General features: G+C 37.5%; 1 protein-coding gene across 1 annotated transcript; it reads left to right on the plus strand.

Moving 5' to 3' along the window:
• Positions 1–1,674: 1,674 nt before the first annotated feature.
• Positions 1,675–17,192, plus strand: SPATA22 (spermatogenesis associated 22). The gene is made up of 8 exons (XM_046677540.1): positions 1,675–1,748; positions 4,199–4,327; positions 6,278–6,338; positions 6,470–6,565; positions 9,515–9,857; positions 12,050–12,179; positions 14,039–14,136; positions 17,001–17,192. The coding sequence occupies exons 1-8, from the start codon at positions 1,706–1,708 to the stop codon at positions 17,190–17,192; spliced, it is 1,092 nt and encodes a 363-aa protein (XP_046533496.1). The 5' UTR covers positions 1,675–1,705.
• Positions 17,193–19,125: the final 1,933 nt, after the last annotated feature.

A 19,125-nucleotide genomic window follows, 5' to 3' on the forward strand; every position in this document is an offset into this window, starting at 1 on the left:
GTGGGCGTGGGGAGAGGGCACAGCTGTCGGATGAAACTTGGGCAGAGGCCGGCTGCCCAGCAGAGCTGCCCCCGCCTCACCGGCCACTAGCACAGGCCGGTCCCTCCCTGGGCAAAGCTCTAAGGAGGTAGACCATCCCCGCACAGCGTCCCTCAGAGCGCGAGAACGCGAGAGGAAGCACGTTCACGTCAGCGTCCCTGCGAGAGCTGCCGCACCTCTTTCTGTCACTGAGCCCAAGCCCCAAGGCCGTGGCCCCTGCGCTTGCGCGGTGGGCTGGCTGGGCAGGCGCGCATGCGCACGCTCGACTTCCCGCGCTTTTCCGGAGGTGGGGAGGCGGCGGTAGCTGACTGGGCTGTCGCAGCGGCGACGGTTGAGCGAGTCCAGGGACCCTAAGGGTTAAAGTTGCGTGTCGTGTCGGCAGGAGGGTCAAGAAGGGAAAGGCTGTTGTTTTTAGTTACTGAACTGCCCCCCGTCTCTGGGTCAGGAGGGATGGTTGGAAGAGACATGAGCTCTGACTGGAGCCCCTGCCCCCCTCCAGCGAGGGGCCGAAATGGGCCTCCGGGCCTCCGTGTGAGGCAACGGGCTCTGTGGCCATTCAAGTCTAATTGGAAGCTGGGGTGGGGTGCACTCAGAGTCCCGGCCGCAGGCTCAGCGGGCCAGGGGGGATGTTACACTTGTGTTTATTTTGTTTGCTTGATCCCCGGGAAACGTAACGGCCGCCGAGGCCCCCTCTGGGTTTAGGCAGCGAGTTGCGTTGCTATTTCTGTGCTGAGAAGTTGCGTCACGTCTGTTTCGGTTCCTGGAATGGCGTCAGGAGCGTTTTCGAGAAGGGCCTGCTGTCTCCAGCTTCAAGCCCACGATAGGGAAACAAGGCAGAGGCCGTCCCTGCCCTTATGTTTCCCCTGTGCCATTCCATAAGCGATTTTGGAAATTAATATTCACCTCAGTATGATCTGCATTCATACTTAGTTGCGTTCGTGTCTGCCCGCCTCGCTGGGTAGTGAACTTGGGAGCAGAAATGGTCTCGTTTAGGTTTGTTTCTTGCTTTTTCACGCCACAGGTGTTTGTTGAATTCAATTGGGATTGAAATAGATTAGGAGGCAAAATAAACAGGGAAAAATTTGCAACAGCAATTCGGTTGTACAGAAAAAACTTGTTTTACCTGTTGAAGCTGTAGAAACTGAGTGGAAACTTGTGATTCCGATTATTCTGGATTTTAAGGGATCGGCAGGCACAGTGTTTTAAAGTGAGGCGCCGAGCGTGTTGTCACATGGCCGGTTCCGCCGTGTCTCCCCCCTGGCCTTGCAGGCATGTAGGATTGCCGGTGTCGTCGTCCGTTTCCCTCTTTATGGATCTGGTTCAGAATTATTCTCGTTGTGGCTCCTTGATTCTGAAATAAATGACACAGACCGCGTGAAAATCCGCACGTGTTTAGGAAGCAGCGTGGTAGCCACCTTAGTCCTCACTTATTTCGAACAGAGTTGCAAAGATGGGTTATGTTGTGAATTCTTCCTCAGAAAGCAATGAAGTGTTTGCATGATCAGGTTTTGAACCATGAATCCGGTGGATACCAGGTTAAGAATTAGATTTTGCTGTTGATAGACTGTGAGTCTCACGTTTCTTTCTTTGAAGGTTTAGCCAGACAACTTCATGTTGTAAATTGGGAGCGTGTAAGAAAAAGTGACAGTCTTTGATAGTGAAGGAAATGAAGAGAAACCTAAATGAAAGTTCAACTCGAAGTACAGCAGGTATGGAACAACGTTTAAATTTTTCTATATTTTGTAAATACCATGTAAAGCCTCTGTAGTTTTTAGATGGAACATTTTGGAAGGAACTTTTAAAAAGACTGCACATATAGTCTAGCCTCTTTACTTTTTAGGTCCAAGGAAATAAAATAACTTACTTAAGGCAAAACATTTGGTGTAGAGGTAAGAGTAAAATCACACTTTGCTGGATTTACTCTGCAAACCCTATGTACTTGTTCTGTGCTTTTTAGCTGAAAACAAAGAAATAGATATATTTGTATTTGTACTTGTGACTGACTTATTTAAAATATCTCCAGGGGCTGGCCCGGTTGCATAGTGGTTAAGTTCGCACGCTCTGCTTTAGAGGTCCAGGGTTCGTGGGTTCAGATCCCAGTATGGATCTAGCATCACCCGTCAAGCCACGCTATAGCAGCATCCCACATAAAATAGAGGAAGATTGGCACAGATGTTAGCTCAGGGTGAATCTTCCTCACGTGCACACACCAAAAAAAAAAAAAAAAATTCCAGAATCACTTCTGTCTCCCTAACCGCTTCCCCTGCCATTTCCCCTGCTTTCCTAATTTGTTAGTTAAAGGACAGAGGGCAAGAGTAAGAGAACCAGGGGAATGATGAGAATGACAATGAAGATGGTAATAGCTATCATTTGTGGTGGATGTGCTGCATTCTAGACATTTAATTATACGTATTAATTTATTTAATCCTTACACCAACCCTCTGAGATAGGTATTATTACAGTCATACGTTGCTTAAGGATGGGGATACATTCTGAGGAATGTGTTGTTAGGCGATTTTGTCATCATGCAAACATCCTAGAGTGTACTTACACTAACCTAGATGGTCTAGCCTACTACACACCTGGGCTATATGGTCCTAATCTTGTGGGACCACTGTCGTATATGCAGCCCGTTGTTGACCAAAATGTCATCATGCGGTGCTTGACTGTATTACTGTTCCTGTTTTCCAGATGGGAAACTGCGACATAAAGAGGTTAAATAAGTAACTTATGAAGTGGCAGAACCAGTATTTGAACCTAGGAATCTGGCTCAAGGGTCCATGCTCCTAATCACTATATTATCCTGTCTCTCAGTATATGTCATTTTGGCACAACAAGTTTAAGGAAATTGCCCAAGTTTATGCTTAGAAGTTGTAATTCAAACGTACTTTGAAGTTGTAATTAAAACCCAGGCAGTCTGACTCCAGAGCGCACATCATTTTCCCAGCCTTTCATCAGAGAGTTTTCACAGAGTGTATGTTCTCCCGTAGTACAAGTGTTGATGGACCACCTAGAGTATGGTATGGTGGCAAGATGTCTGAACTGAGATTTAGGAAGCCTGGGTCCTATCTAGGTTCTTCCACTGTGGCAATGTGCAAGCATTTTGGACTTCTTTTTCCTTTGAGATCCCTTCTAGTTTTAGTGTTTATAAATTCTGACTTTTGGTTTGACTTGAGATCCAAGATCTCCCATCTGGAGGGTTTGGAGGTAGTTTTTATTCGCATTTGCATTGGATATTATCACTCTAAGGCATTCTCAGAATGATCCACAGAAAATATGCATTACAGACATGAGGAGTACTTGTTAAACCTGCAGAGTTTTGGAGACTGGCCTGGTGGCATGTGGTTAAGTTTGTGCGCTCTGCTTTGGCAGCCCGGGGTTTGCACGTCCAGCCTGGGTGTGGACCTACACACACTGCTCATCAAGCCATGTTGTGGCAGCATCCCACATACAAAGTAGAGGAAGATTGTTACAGGTGTTAGCTCAGCGTCAATCTTCCTCAAGCAAAAAAAAAGAAGATTGGCAACAGATGTTAGCTCAGGGCCAATCTTCCTTACCAACCAGCACCCCCTCCCCCCAAAAAATTGCAGAGTTTTGGCTTTTAAACCAAATCTATTGAAATAAAATTTGTGAGAGTAGGGTCTAGGAACTAGCATGTTAAGCACAATTCCAGATAAATTTAGTCTAGCTAAAGTTTGAAAACTGTGGCCTTAAAGGGTATGCTACCATAGTCCAAAGAGTGGTTGGGGTTTTGGAAAGCATGGGTCAAAGTTTGGTTCTCTCTCACCTCTATTGTACTTGAAGGGTCTTCTCCAATTGATAAGGTAATAGGCAAGCACAGGAGGGGAATGAGGAAAACAAAAAAGTGGATTTGGAAAGAGTTGGGAGATGAGGGAGAAGATGGGAATTACTTTCAAATGAGGAATTAAGGCAATATTAACGTAGAACAAGGAGGTGTTTTTAGAGAGACAAATGAGGCTATCCAGGATCTTAAAAAGAGAATATAACAATCAATCCAAAGATATAAAAATATATCTATAATAAATATAAAATTGACATATAGAAGTAGACAAGTTGTATATTATTATGTGCTAGTAATTATTCTATAATTAGATCCATTTACCTATTATGTACTAATTTATTGGCACGTTCACTTTAGGCTGTTTGCCTGTACCGTTGTTCAATCAGAAAAAACGGAATAGACAGCCATTAACCTCCAATCCACTTAAAAATGATCCAGGTATCAGTACTGCTTCTGACAGTTATGATTTCCCTCCTCTACCAACAGGTAAGAAAATAAGGTGAAAATTTTCAGAGAATAAGAACTAGGATTATAGCAAATTACCATTTCTATTTTATTATGATGGAAATAGAAAGCTTTTTTTTAAAAATTCTTTCCACTCTCCAAATATAGGGATTACTTGGCTCTTTCTGAACATTCCAGTACAGTAGTTTGAGTTTCCTTGTCTACAAGGGTGGCTTAGCATTTAAATGGAGTATCTTAGATCTGGGGGCTTTGTTCTAATGAAGTAGTAATGTACATTGTAAAGATTTTTTTTTCTTTTTCAAGACACACAATGTATATTGTGACTTACATATTTGGTGGTAAAGAATATGGAAACTCAGGTTGCCTCAGGAATAGGGATAAGTGTGCACGGGAACACAGGAAAAATGGAAGAAAACAGACCTTAGGAGGTACAAGCCCGGGAATTTCTGGTGCTTCGCCCTAGTCTTTTTTCTCTTCTTGTACCATTTTTGCCTGTCTTTGTTCCTTGGCTCTTTATTCTCTCATCCAGTTGGCTTCTTATAGCTTCAGCTAGCACATGAACTAAGTTGCCCTTGCTGGGAGTTAACATAACCTCTTAGTCCTAGTTCTCAGAGTCCATTGTTGACTCCCCTCTGGATCTCTTGATTCAAATTCTAGAGGCAGAGGTCTTCTGGTCCAGCTCATCTTTTTAAGTGAGGTCACCAAAATCTTGGTTTAGCTTTATAGTTAGGCCTCTCATCTCTGAAACAGTTAGCTATGGTAGTGGGTGCTGGGAGCTCTTAATGTTTGCTGACTTTTTACTTCTTTCCAGAAGAAGGCATAACCAGACAGACATTCTGAAATATACTTGGTTCATGCTGATTATATACAGTTACATTTTTGGGGGCACATTTAAAAAATCTTTAATAGGATCATATGCAACTAAAATTTTAAAGTCTCTTTATATATATATTATATGTTATATATATATATATATCAATACTTGTATTGTTAATTCCATCCAGTGTGCCACTATAGACCTTAATCTACTTCTAAATCTATAATTATTTTGTTTTCTTCCATATTTGAGGAATTTGAAGTATGAATTTCATATTATTCCCACTTTTATGGTTAAAAAATGAAAAGTTCACATAGATGTGCGTAAGTGGGCATTTATCTGGCATCCTCTGCCATTTAAAAAATTCCCTACCATTTGAAATATTTTTATAGGTAGCATAAATGTTAACCTTGAAAAATAACAACAGTTTGAGCTACTCCTTACGGAAGTGTGCATCCTCCTGAAATATTGAACTCTCCAAGCTCTGACTGGGATTACTATCTGTCAGAGATATAATAAGGTTCTTATATTGGTAAGAGATAGGAGTAGGTCAGTGTTTTTCAAATTTTTGTCTTGATCGATTAGTCACATTGGGAAACAACCAGTCTTTTAAAAAAAGAAATAGAAGAGAATAGAGTAGAATAGAATAGAAAATATCAGTATATCACATATAGTAAGGGTAAAAATTGATGGTGAAATTTTATATTCCCTCCTCTCTCTCTTTCTTTGTCTCTCTCTGTCTTTGTCTCTGTCTCTCTCTCTCACACACACACACACATGCATGGACACCGAGCATATATATGTTCTGAGTTATGATGTATTTCTTGCTGTGGGTTGGGATCAAAAAAGTTTAAGAAACATTGATTATGCTGAATTCATATTATAAAGTATAAGGTACTACATTAGGATTGATTGTGGAAAAGATACAAATTAAACTATTACCTTTGCTTAAAATACATTGGGGAAGAAAGATAAAAATTAATAAGGCAAGCCGTGAAAAGTTCCACCACAAACTGCTGTTGAAGAATAAATCCAAGTCTTTAAGTTCTTTTCTTCTTCAAGCTTTCAACTCCCCAAATTAAATAAATATGAAATAATTATTTTAAAAGATGCTACCTATATTACTTTTATCTATGCTATTTATATCTTTTGAGATTGGGCCTGGGACGCTGTGAATCCAGAGTTGCCTCCTTTAACGAAAGCAATGAACACAGGGTATGTGGAAAAATATACACCAATAAATGTGTGTGTCTGTTACTGACTGATATTATTCTTCTATGTATATTTTACATTTCTCAATTTGGGAACAAACTATTAATATTTAATAAGACTTGTTTCCTTGAAAGGCAAGCACCACATTCAGTTTCTCATCCCCTGAGAAATCAAGATTTTGTGTCTACGTCTATTCAGTCAAATACTGAAAGGAGCAAGAGTGATTGGAGGTGAGTCTACTTACGATTTCTCTTTCTTCTTCTATTCCTTCTTCTCCTTCCCCTCTCTTCCTCTCCTCTCCTCCCTCCTCCTCCATCTCTTCCTCTTTTCTCAGACAGAATTACATTTAGGAAGTTTCTATACTTAATAACTAACTACAGCAATATTAGCTATGTTTTATAAAAGAAGTTAGGAGAACGTGATAGTTAAAACTTTGAAAATAGGTAAATTTAGCAGTGATTATGTTTCCAAAGAATTCTTCATGTTATAATGAAATTTCTGTTGATACTTATCAGCATGAGTTGATTTTGCTATTGATCATTAATGATCCAAGTAGCAATAGTAAAGAGTCAGGAATATAACTGTATCTTGATGTTGGCTATATTTAAAAATAGAATGCTCAGTCTTACCCCAGTAAGACAGTCAGCTCCAAGGTAAATAGAATGGAATAAGACAGAAAGATGGAGAGGAAAATCCATGGGCATCTGCAGTGGTAGGGGCTCAAGAAATGAAGAGGACCATCAAGGAAGATGGTGAGGGTACTTCTGGGTCATTGCCATGAGGATCTAAGTGTAATGCCTAAAGATTATGAAAAAAATGAATAGATAGAAAAACAACATGGATTATTTTTTAGGTTGGATTTTAGTATTCTTGGCTAAGTGGCAACTACTGAAGGAAATAATTTTGAGAACAAAGTATTGGAGAAACAACAGCAAACATGTATATCAATCATTGTTTAGTGCATGAATATCTTATTTTAATGATCCTTACAACAGCTCTTTGAAGTTAATATTACCCTTACTTTTATTAGATAAAGATACTATATTTTTTTAAAAGGGGCAAACTTTTAATAAAGTGGTTAATACATCAAAACAATATTTTTATTTTTAAAAAATTAGTTTTGACATTATTACTCACGCTAGTTTCTTCAAGACCAGTCAGAAACTTTCTTCAGGACCAGGGCTTGAAGCTGGGCCTATTCAGTGGTTTGAGGTGGTTCTTTGAGACACAATTCCAGCTGCAGGTGCTAGGAGGAAATCCATTCTGACGGGCATTAGTCAGAGAATGAGGTAACATTATAATCTGGACAGGAAGCCAGAATTGGATATTCCAGTTTGAAATAATAGATGATCTATATCAGACAGTTGGAATATAACAGAAAATCCAGAAGCAGAAAACATTTGAAAACCTAGGTAGGTAGTTGGAAATCTGTTGAAGATCTTTTAACTGGTTCTATGCTTAGATTTAGAATCTAGGCTGTAACTTCACATCCATCTGGGCCTAAGAACAGCCTGTCCTTGAGAAGAATCTCAGGGAGACACTGCTTCCTGCCCTGCTCTGGAGCCACTACAACTGAGGCTTCACGGTCTGCTTGGGATGTTGAGCACCTGGCTTAGTTGGATCGGCTGCTGAAGCAGCATCTTGTGTGTGGGCACACCCCGCAAGATCAAAGGACTGCAGTTCTCCCAGCGCTGGTCTCCAGGCTAGGAACACCTCTTGAGCAAAATGTTGGAGGAAGTTGCAGATGTGCTGTTACTAATAAGCACTTGTGAAGCTGAAAGAAAGTTTCCTAAACTATGAATAATAAAAGAATTTCCATGGCTATGAGAAAGCAAAGAGAAAATTCCTATTCCCTCTATTGAAAAATAAAAATACTGCCATAAAGGGGCTGGCCCCGTGGCCGAGTGGTTAAGTTCGCATGCTCCGCTGCAGGTGGCCCAGTGTTTCGTTGGTTTGAATCCTGGGCGCGGACATGGCACTGCTCAGCAAACCACGCTGAGGCAGCGTCCCACATGCCACAACTAGAAGGACCCACAACGAAGAATATACAACTATGTACTGGGGGGCTTTGGGGAGAAAAAGGAAAAAAAAATATAATCTTTAAGACACGAAAAAAAAATACTGTCATATGAAGAGGTGATCAATGTAGGAAAAAAGTCTTATAGAGGTGTATCAGGCAGTTAATAATAATCCTAATAATATTTTTTCCTGGGTCTTGTGATGTTTGTGGCATTTATCAACTTTTTAAATTTTGTAATTATTTGTGATTTCTCATTATTTTCATAGCTGATTTTGTACCTAATTTACTTAAGAAGACTCCTCAAATTATACCAGGTTAAGGCTCCATACAGTCTGAATTTGTTCCTGGTTACTAGGGAACCTAGACCTTTTTTTGGGTTTTTCCTAACAAGGGATGGGTTGTATTGTGTGCCTTCTTGTGGTACTTGTGGTATTTTCGGGAAAGTTATTCAGAAATAAGAATTTGTGACTTGGGCTAGTTTTTTCCTGTGGAACTCTTAACTAGCCTGCTCAGAAATTACGCTTTTGATTTTATTAACCTTGTGTTCTGATCAGCTGATACAACTCACTTAGATTAATGTAGTTAGTAAAATGCTGCAGCAGATTCATAAGTAGGGCTTTTAAGCTACATAGTAAAAGTACAAAATTTCTAATCAAATAGCTATATACCTTCCTTATATTTAGTCTCCTTGTGATTTAAAATCACCAACAAGCCATAGTTTAATTTTTTAAAATTTTACTTTGTAGGAAATTTTAAAATAAATGTATAAAGAAGTAAGCAGAGGTCCTCAGAATCTTACCACTTGGAGACAACCACTGTCATATGAAGGCTTGTATAGTTTAAAAATATACTTTATAGCACTGGACTCTGAGTGGGGAGACTGGGGTTCTCTGGGTTCTGGATTGTCAGTAACTTGCTATGTGACTTCGGGCAAGTTACTTCCTCCCTAAGGCTCAGTTTCCTCAGCTGAAAAGAGAGGTATAATATATTGTAGGGTTGTTGTGATGACGTATTTGGAATTTCTGACTAGTCGGTAGTTACAAAGTAGTTTATAAACCACAGATTACCATGTAAATGCAAATTTTCATTATTTTCTTTTAATTAGAAAAAGTATATAGAAACAAAAACTAATACTAATTTTACAAAAAACTTATTACAGCTACAGAGATGCCAACAAAAATACTGGCTTGAAAACTTGGGATAGAAATGATTTTAAGCCTCAATGTAGAAGAACAAACCTAATGGAAAATGATGGGATAAATTCTTGTCCAGTGAGATTGGGAGCTCAACAACAGAAACAGTTAAGAATATCTGAACCTCCTAACTTATCTCACAAAAGAGAAACTGAAGCACTCAGACAAACACATTCATCAAGAAAATCAGGCTCCACAATGAGAGGTCTAGACCAAAACAGTGCATTACAGGCATTTAAGCCCAATTTTCAACAAAATCAAGTTAAGAAGAAGATGTTGGATGATATTCCAGAAGAAAATACTCTCAAGGTAAACTTTTAAATATAAATTATTTACATTTTTTATATTTACATTTAAAAATATGAGATAAATAAGTATTTAGCAAGTTACAGAGATAAGAGCATTTGAAATCAATTCCATGGCATGTATTACTTGATCAGCACAAATAGCCAGTTCCATTGGAGTAGATGAATGTTCGTTTCCAAAATATTTTCTGATGGCTGGTGAATGGCGATTCTATTCCATAGTTGCTTTAGATTGTATTACTGGGTTCTGGATTTCACTGTTTTCTAATTATTGAGATGATGACAGTTAATCATGGCTTGCAGAAATTCTCCAAGCTCTTCATGTGTCAGTCTAAGTTTCTTGTAACAGCAGTCAGCAAACTTTTTCTGTAAAGGGGTGGATAGTAAATATTTTTGGCTTCATGGGCCATATTGTCTCTCTTGTAACTATTCAACTATACCACTCAGCTCTGCTGTTGTAGCTTGAAAGCAGCCAGAGACAATACATAAATGAATGGGTGTGGTTGTGTTCCAGTAGAAGTGTATGAAAACAAGGCAACAGGTTAGATTTGGACCACAGGCCATAGTTTGCTGACCTCTGCTCTATAATCTGGTCTTATTTTACTTTTCCAGCTTCATATTCTATTCTACTAATTCTCCAGTGCACTAGCCATTTCAAACTCTTCACAATTCTCTAAACGTGATATACACTCTAATACAACTCTGCTTTGGTTGATATTCTTCCCTGTACCTCAGCCTTACTTCTTCTCTCCACTTCTTCTAATTGTTCTTTGTAAATGTCTTTTATATCTTATGTGTACCGGGTGTTCTCTATCTTGCCTGCCTTGCCTCCTGGCCCAATAGATTCTTTACGCTCTGCCACTCTCTGTGTTCTGGAAGGCTGAATGGTCCTACCTAATGCATCACCCTGGGATCCCTTAAGGCTGGAATCTCAGCCCTTAGCTGGCTTCTGTTAAGGGTCAGCCAGTGACAGTCACTGGCAGGACATCAGAAGCTGGGGGGAGAGGTTGGGTTTTTCCGTTCCCTCCCTGCTTAAATATTGTTTCTCAGGCAGTAGCTGTGTCCCTGTATGATACAGCCTCCATGAGCCCAGCTTTCACAGGCTTGTTAGTTTCATTTCCTCCCCTTGTCCTTTGAGCCTAGGAGTGGTAGAAATTTCTTACTATCGTTAGTCTTTGACTACTTACGTACCCTGTGTTTGTTCTGCCCATACACCTGTAAGCAGTCTTTTCATTAAGCCATCTGGGGTAAATTCTGGTGTTTTTTTTTTTGGCTGGAAATCTGACTAATAGAGCATATTTCACAGTGGTTCTCAACCTTATGTTTCCTTATACACTAGAATGATATGACATAGTCACCTTAGCAAAAAGTGGCTATCTAAGTAGTCCTCAACGAGACACATTCATATTTTGGTTAAGGAGGAAGAAGAGGAGGGAGGGTAATTGCAGTCAGAAAAAAGTGTCCCAGCAAGTGTTCTTTCACTTTCACCACCCCCTTCACAAAGCAAAGGGCCCCCTCCCACCAATTAGTATTTTAGCACACTGTATTCTTAGTTGATCTTTAAAAATACGAACACATTCCCATCTCAGGGCCTTTACATATGCTTTCCCTTAGTACTCACTCAACAACCCATCTGAAATAATAGTCCCTGTCTTTCTTTATCCTTTTATCCTGTTTTTCTTAGGTATAGGATATCTCAATTCCTGAAATTCTATTATGTGTTATTTGTTTTTTTCCTGAATCTCTCAATAGACTGCAAAATCTATGAGGGTAGATATATTTGGCACATAGTAGTTGCCAGTAAATACTTTTGGAATGAATGAATGAGTGTATCTGGCTTCCCTCCTAGAGTGGGAGCACATTAGCGGAAGGAGTTGTGTTTTACTCACTTGTGTTTATCATGGGCTTGGCACATTGATACTTTAAAAATATTCGATGATTGAACTAATGGATGAATGAATGCCCATATAAATAATTTTCTTCTTGATTGTCTCTAGGTGCATCCTAATTTCTTCTCCTATAAAGTGCTAATGATGACTTTAATTTTAGAGAGTAACTGTACTAAAATTTTCATTAGTTCTTTTTATACATTTACACATTTGCCTATTATAAAGACCTAGAATCTTTACATAGAAAGTGAAAGAGTATGATGAAAAAAATGAAAGGTTTTTCTAATGCTATGTTTTTTTTCAAAAGGAAACCACATTATATCAGTTAAAGCTTAAGGAAAAAGATAATTCTTTAAGAATTGTATCTGCAGTTATTGAAAGCATGAAGTACTGGCGTGAACATGCACAGAAAACTGTACTTCTTTTTGAAATATTGGGTAGGTATAATACTTCAAAAATACTTTATTAATACTATTTGGATAATATTTTTGAATGTAAATAGGAATACATAAGGGATATTAAAGAAAAATAAAATTTTTCAAAAGGAGATTGTGGTTTATTAGGATTTTTTTCAGGTCCTGGGTCTGTCTGATTTAAAATGTATCTGGTTAATTGTGGTACTGTTCTTCTGATTTGTAGTGTTACACCTGGGAAGATTCTTACAAGTATCTATCTAACTCAACCCTTGAGGTACATGAGGAAATGGGGCAAATAATTAAAATAGGCTTGAGTGAAATCACTTGGCTAGTTAGCAGTAGAAATGGATCTAGAATCCACATCTCTTTATTCTCAATCTAGTGTTCTTTCTACTATATTACACTAAATCCAGTAGATAAATTAAATCATATTTTAAATATTTTGAAAAAACATTTGTAAAGAATCCCTTACTGATGTGAGTAAACACTCTACAATTAATCTGTTTTCTAAATTAATATTTAAAAGGGGGAGAGTTTTGCAGAATGTTTCTGGAATTTGATTTTACCTAGAATAAAGAGGTAAACCAGTAAGAAGTGGAGATTCAAAACTCATTTTTCCTTAGTTTAAATAAAATAAACGTTTAATTTGAATTATGAAATATTCTAAACATACAGAAAAGTATAGAGAATATAATAAACATCCGCATACCTCTATTATAGATATATTTGAAACTCCCATCCATTTTTCTTCTTCTCTAGAAATAATCACTGTGGTATCTTTCCTGTCCAGGCTTTTATAATTTTACTATATACATCTGGTTTCATAAATTTATATATATTTTATTGCTCTATGTGTTTTAAAATATGCAGCTTACATTTTCATCCAATATTATGTTTTTGAGATTTAACCCTCTTTCTGTCCTGTCACAGTGTTGGCTTCATCCTGAGGCTCCAATTGTCTCTTCAGTAACTTCTGACTCTTCCCTTTTGGTATTAAGATGATTATCAAAGTTCTCTATACCACACATCCTTGTACCACACTCTCACATTCTTTGATAGTTTCTTCTGGTGGTTCTTTCCCCAAAACCAGCAAATGACCCCTTGCATATCATCATTTCTGGCTGGGTAACAAGCCCATCACTGAAGCCCTGAGTTCTGTAGTTGGGGAATGGGATGTGCTGATTGGTTTAAGTCAGTCTCATGTCACTCTGGGATCTTGGGGTGGGGACAAATCTCATCCAAATCGTATGGCTAAAAATGGCATAGGAGAAGTTTCCTAAAGGAAAATCTGTTATTATTAGGGGAAATGGAGGCTGACCTTATAAAAACAAATGGATGGTTATTAAAGGAATGAGTAATGCTCTCATTTCATGATAATTCCTTGAGGTAAACATGAATTATTATTTGCATTTTGTAGATGAAACAGATTTGGAAGGAGTTAGGTAATTTGCTCAATTTAGTAAGTTGGAGAATTGGGACTCAAAGGCATGACTTCTGATTGTAATTCAATGTTTTTTTTAAATTAGACCACGATGCTTATTTGTTATATGTGTATATTTTATTATTCTAGAGTGTGATAGACTGGTCTGGGGATTTAACCACTCTATAGAATGTATTCTAAGAAAAAAGCTTCAGATGGCCAACTATTGTCAACTGTATGAATTTTGGCATTTAAGCTGTTCCTAAGTTGGAGAGGGCCAGAAATTTCCTTAGTATAAAAGTTTCAAAAATATCTTTCCCTCTTAAAATGTCTTCATTGTTGTAAAATAAAACTATAAGAGGTTAATGTGGGAGTAGTTATTTAAATATCAACTTCTCTGTTAAATTTTATTTGCATTTTACCAGCACTGATTTTTCCCCCCTATTTTGATGTTGCTTAGCTGTTCTCGATTCAGCTGTTACATCTGGGCCATATTATTCAAAGACTTTTCTTCTGAGAGATGGGAAAAATACTCTGCCTTGTATATTTTATGAAATAGTGAGTATTTAAGTATTGTTTGACTATTCTTTGCAAAGCCTATGCTAACAAAACATACAAATGCAGGCTATAATTCCGTTGTAGTAGAAATTCTGTTAACAGTTTAGTAGTACTTTCAACATTTTGTTTGATTTTGGTTCTGATATTAAAGTTGTTTATTTGTTCAACTAATATGGAGAGCCTCCTATGTGCAGGTGTTGTGCTAGATGAAAGTGATACAAAGTGGAATATAAGTGGTAAATGGCTCCTCCTTTCTAACAGTTTATAATCTCAGAAAGATGGTTACATAAGTGTTACACTGTGGTATGATAGATGTATGTGCAGGATGCTACAGAAGTCTATGGGAAGGATGAGGCAGCTCAGGGAAAGATTTTTGAAGAATGTAGTAACCTATCTTATCGTAGATATTTAAGGACTAATAAATTAAGCCAAAGTGTTGAGGGAGGGGAACAAGTGGGGAGGAGTGCATTCTAAGGTGAGAGATCAGCATATGCAAAGAAATAAAGCTAAGAGAGAGCGTGGATTGTAGAGGAAACTGCAAGTATTTATAATTACCAGAGTGTAGAGTTAATAAGTGATGGGGTTAAGGGTAGTGGTTCTGAAGTTGAGGGAAGGCAAAGAGTGGGCTGGGATATAGGGAAGAGGCTTAGCGACAGAGAAGGCTGGGAGTGACAAAGGAGGCTGGAGCCCTTTTAAGACTTACATACTTTGTAAAATTCTGAAATTGGCCTTACTTCTGACATAAGACTTGGATTCCAGTTTTTATGCTATCATTTAGTAGCTTTATGACCTTGAGGAAGCTGCTTAAACTTCCTGAACTTCAGTTTTTTTATCTGTAAAATGGGGAGACTAAATCCTACTTTGAAAGGTTGTTTTGGAGATTGGATGATAAAATGGATAGCGCCTGCTACATAGTAGATGATCAAGAAATAGTAGTTGTCATGTTATTAATTTCTATAATATCTTGAATGCTTATTGTTTCCCCTGGTCTGATAAGTTTTTTGAAAACTTTTTTATTGAAGTATAACATATACAGAAAGGTACACAAATCATAACTATACAGTTGTCTGAAGTATCACAAAGTGAACATTATGAAGTTTGACAAATAGAACGTTACTGTCACCATAGAACATTACTGTCATCCTGTGTATCCTTGTGCCTCCTTCCATTCACTACCTCCTGTCTCCTACTTAAAAGTAACCACTATCCTGATTTTTAATATCATAAATTAATTCTGCCTGTTTTTGAACTTTATATAAATAGTATCATATGGTATGTCTTCTTTTATGTGTGATTTCTTTCACTCAACCAATGTTTGTAAGATTCATCTGTTGTTGCATGTAGCTATAGTTCACTTATTTATATTTCTATGTACAATGTAATGTTGTATGAATATACCAGAATTTAGTTTCCCGTTCTTCTGTTCGTGGGCATCAGAGTTGTTTCCAGATCTTTTGCTGTTGTGAATAATGCTCTGTGAACATTCTTGTATATGTCTCTTGTTGTGCCTATGCGTGCATTTTTGTTGGGTATATACGTGGAAGTAAAATTGCTGCATTATAGTGCATGTGTATGTTCTAATACAGTATTTATTGCCAAAGAATTTTCCAAAGTGTTGTACCACTGTAAACACTCAGAATCAGTGTAGGCAAGTTGTAGTTTCTCTTCGTTCTTATCAGTACTTAGTACTATCAGTCTTTTTAATTTTAGCTGTTTTAGTGGGTGTTTAGCACTATCCCATTTCTCTACAATTTCCTGGTGACTAATGAGGTTGAGCACTTTATATGTTTACTGATCATTTAGATATTATCTTTTATAAAGTCCGTTCAGGCCGCTTGTTCTTTTTTTCTATTGAATTATTTGTCTTTTCTTATTGATTTATAGGAGTTCTTTTAAAAAAAACTATTCTGGTTACAAGTTCTTTGTCCATTATGTGCATTGCAAGTATTTTCTCATACTCCGTGGTTTGCTTTTTCAGTCTTAATGGTGGCCTTTGAGGAAATTCTTCACTTTAATATAGTCCTTTTGGCTAATGCTAAATTAGCTAATATTTTTCCTTGTAGTTAGAGCTTTTGATTACTGTTTAGTGAAAGCAATCCCAAAATACTTTAATTTTATTCGTGATCGAGAGGATTTGATGCTTGCTGGTCTTTTTCTGGTTTACTAGTCCCATTAAGGCATAGCTCTTTTGGGTCCCAACTCTAAGCCTGGGGTGAGGATGGGGGTGGTTACCAGAATCCCTTTTCCTTTGGGGCCTCTGACTCCAGTTTTTTCTCCCAGCCCTATGAGCCAAAAGCTCTGCTCAGTTTCTCAAACTTTCAACTGCCTTGACTATAATTGACAGAGACCTCAGGGGGAAAGCATCCCCAAATATCAGGCCCCATTCTGGACTCCTTTCCTCTCCCAGATGAGGTCTCTGTAATTTCTCACTGCCTTAGTATCTCTCTGATGTCTACGAGGAGGCTTTTAAAGATTTCAGCCAGCTATTCTAGTTGTTCTTAGCTGGAGAGTTGGTTTGAACTATGTAGTTTGCTGTCTACTGAAAGTGGAACTCTGCCAGTTCATTATAAGTGAATAATTCATGTGCCATTACATTGAGAATTATTCAGTCTTTTAAGAAGCAGCTGTCAGAAGCCCTTCTAGTTTGTAAGAAACCCACCCAAGTGAAGGTCTGTCCTCTGTGACAGGGCACCCACATATGCGTAGCTATCATGGTCTTGTCAGCAGTGGGGCCTTAAGTCAGATGAGGGAATTGCAGCATTTTGTGGTGATTCATATTTAGTTGATCATATTATTAGTTTTAAATATTGAAATTCAGATGAAGTAATAAATAACCTTATTGATATTTGCTTTTTAAAAAACAGGATCGTGAACTTCCAAAACTGATTAGAGGTCGAGTTCATAGATGTGTTGGAAACTATGACCAGAAAAAGAATATTTTCAAATGTGTTTCTGTCAGACCGGCATCTGTTTCTGAACAAAAAACGTTCCAAGCATTTATTAAAACTGTAGATGCTGAGATGAGGTATTATACTAATGTAATGAATGAAATTTAAATAGTGATAAAGGAAGTTTAAATAGTATAATTTAAAGCTTTATTCTGTTGTTATTTAAATTACCATCTCCATGGTTTTATAGCTACTGTTTTTCTGTATTTCATTTGTTGAATTAAATATTTAAATCCTTTTAAATGTGGAATGAGTTTTTGAAAAATAACTTTACTGTTTTTATAAAAATGGTGCATTTGCTAAAATTCAACAATTGTTTCAGATAAAAATGCTCAGTGTAATAGGAATAGATACATACTTATTTAACACGAGGTAATAATACATTTGAGTCAGCCCAAAGGCAAACATCAAGCTTACTGGGGAAGTATAGAGACATTCCCACTAAAGTCAGGAACAAGAAAAGGGTACTCACTATCAGTATTGTTACTAAGCGTGATACTGGAGCTGCTAGTCTGTGTAGTTCATTTAATTACTTCAAATATTTAGTGAGCGTATATTCTGTGCCAACACTGTTTCAGGTGTTGGAGACAAAGCAGTTAACAAAGTAAATAAAGAATCTCTGAATTTATGGAGTTAATATTCTGGGACCCAGAAAATACATTAGACAAAAGAGAAAAATTTGAGGTATAATAGTTATTGCTATTGGCAGATGATATAGTTGTATACACTTGCCCCTCCATATCAGTGGGTTCTGCATCCTTGGATTGAAAGGCCTAGGATGGTTGTATCTATGGTTGTATTGAACATGTACAGGTTTTTTTTCCTGTTAGTATTCTCTAAACGATACATTATTTACATTGTATTAGGTATTAGAAGTAATCTAGAGATGATTTAAAGTGTATGGGAGTACGTGCGTAGTTTATGTGTAAATGCTATGCCATTTTATATAAGGGACTTAAGCATCCATGGATTTTGGTATCTGCGGGAGTCCTGGAACCAATCCCCCACAGCTACTAAGGGATGACTGTATGTGGGAAAACCTAAGAAACTCAACTGAGAAACTACTGCAAAAATGACATGATTTGGTAAGGTACTAGAATATAAAACCTAATATGCAGAAATCATCAGTAGATGTTATTTATATGACCTACAACCGTTAAAGTGTAAAATGGATAAAGATACCATTTAAAATAGAAAAAAAAGAGAAAAATATCCGAGACTAGCCAAGACTAAATGATAAATGTGGGAAGTATATGAACAAAACTTTACTAATGAAGGACACAAAAGAAGATGGACAAATGGAAAAATAAATCATTCTCTTGGATAGGAAGACAAATGATTTTTCTCAAATTAATTTTTAACACATAATTCTTTCTGTGTGTATACACAGACATGCATACACACACACACACACACACATATTAGCCAAGCTGGATACTAAAGGTTATATAAAAAAAATGAATGCTAAGTGAAATAAGTCAGAGGGAGAAAGTCAAATACCATATGGTCTCACTCATAAGTAGAAGATAAGAACAACGCAAACACACACAGCAACTGAGATTGGTTTGGTGGTTACCAAAAGGGAAGCAGGGAGGGGAGAGGGCAAAAGGGGTGATTTGGCACATGTGTGGTGATGGATTATAATTAGTCTTTGGGTGGTGAACATGATGTAATCTACACAGAATTCGAAATATATTATGATGTACATCTGAAAGTTATATAATATTATAATCCAATGTTACTGCAATAAAATAAATTTTAAAAGTTCTCACAAAAAATATAAATGAGTATAAGAAAACTCGGAAAAAGAACAATAGAAGATAGTTTTATTGGATATTGTAAAGCCTTAAACATGTTAAATTAGTTATCTATTGCTGCATAATTAATTACCCCCCAAGTTAGTGGGTTACAACAATAAGTGTTTATTATCTCTCACAGTTCCAGTGGGCCAGGATTTCAGGAGTGGTTTGGCTGGGAAACTCTGGCTTAGGGTCTCATATGAGGACCCATTTCCAAGGTGGCTCATGCACATGACTGGCAA

This window comes from Equus quagga, chromosome 11, assembly GCF_021613505.1.
Source record: "Equus quagga isolate Etosha38 chromosome 11, UCLA_HA_Equagga_1.0, whole genome shotgun sequence".
Classification (NCBI taxonomy): Eukaryota; Metazoa; Chordata; class Mammalia; order Perissodactyla; family Equidae; genus Equus; species Equus quagga.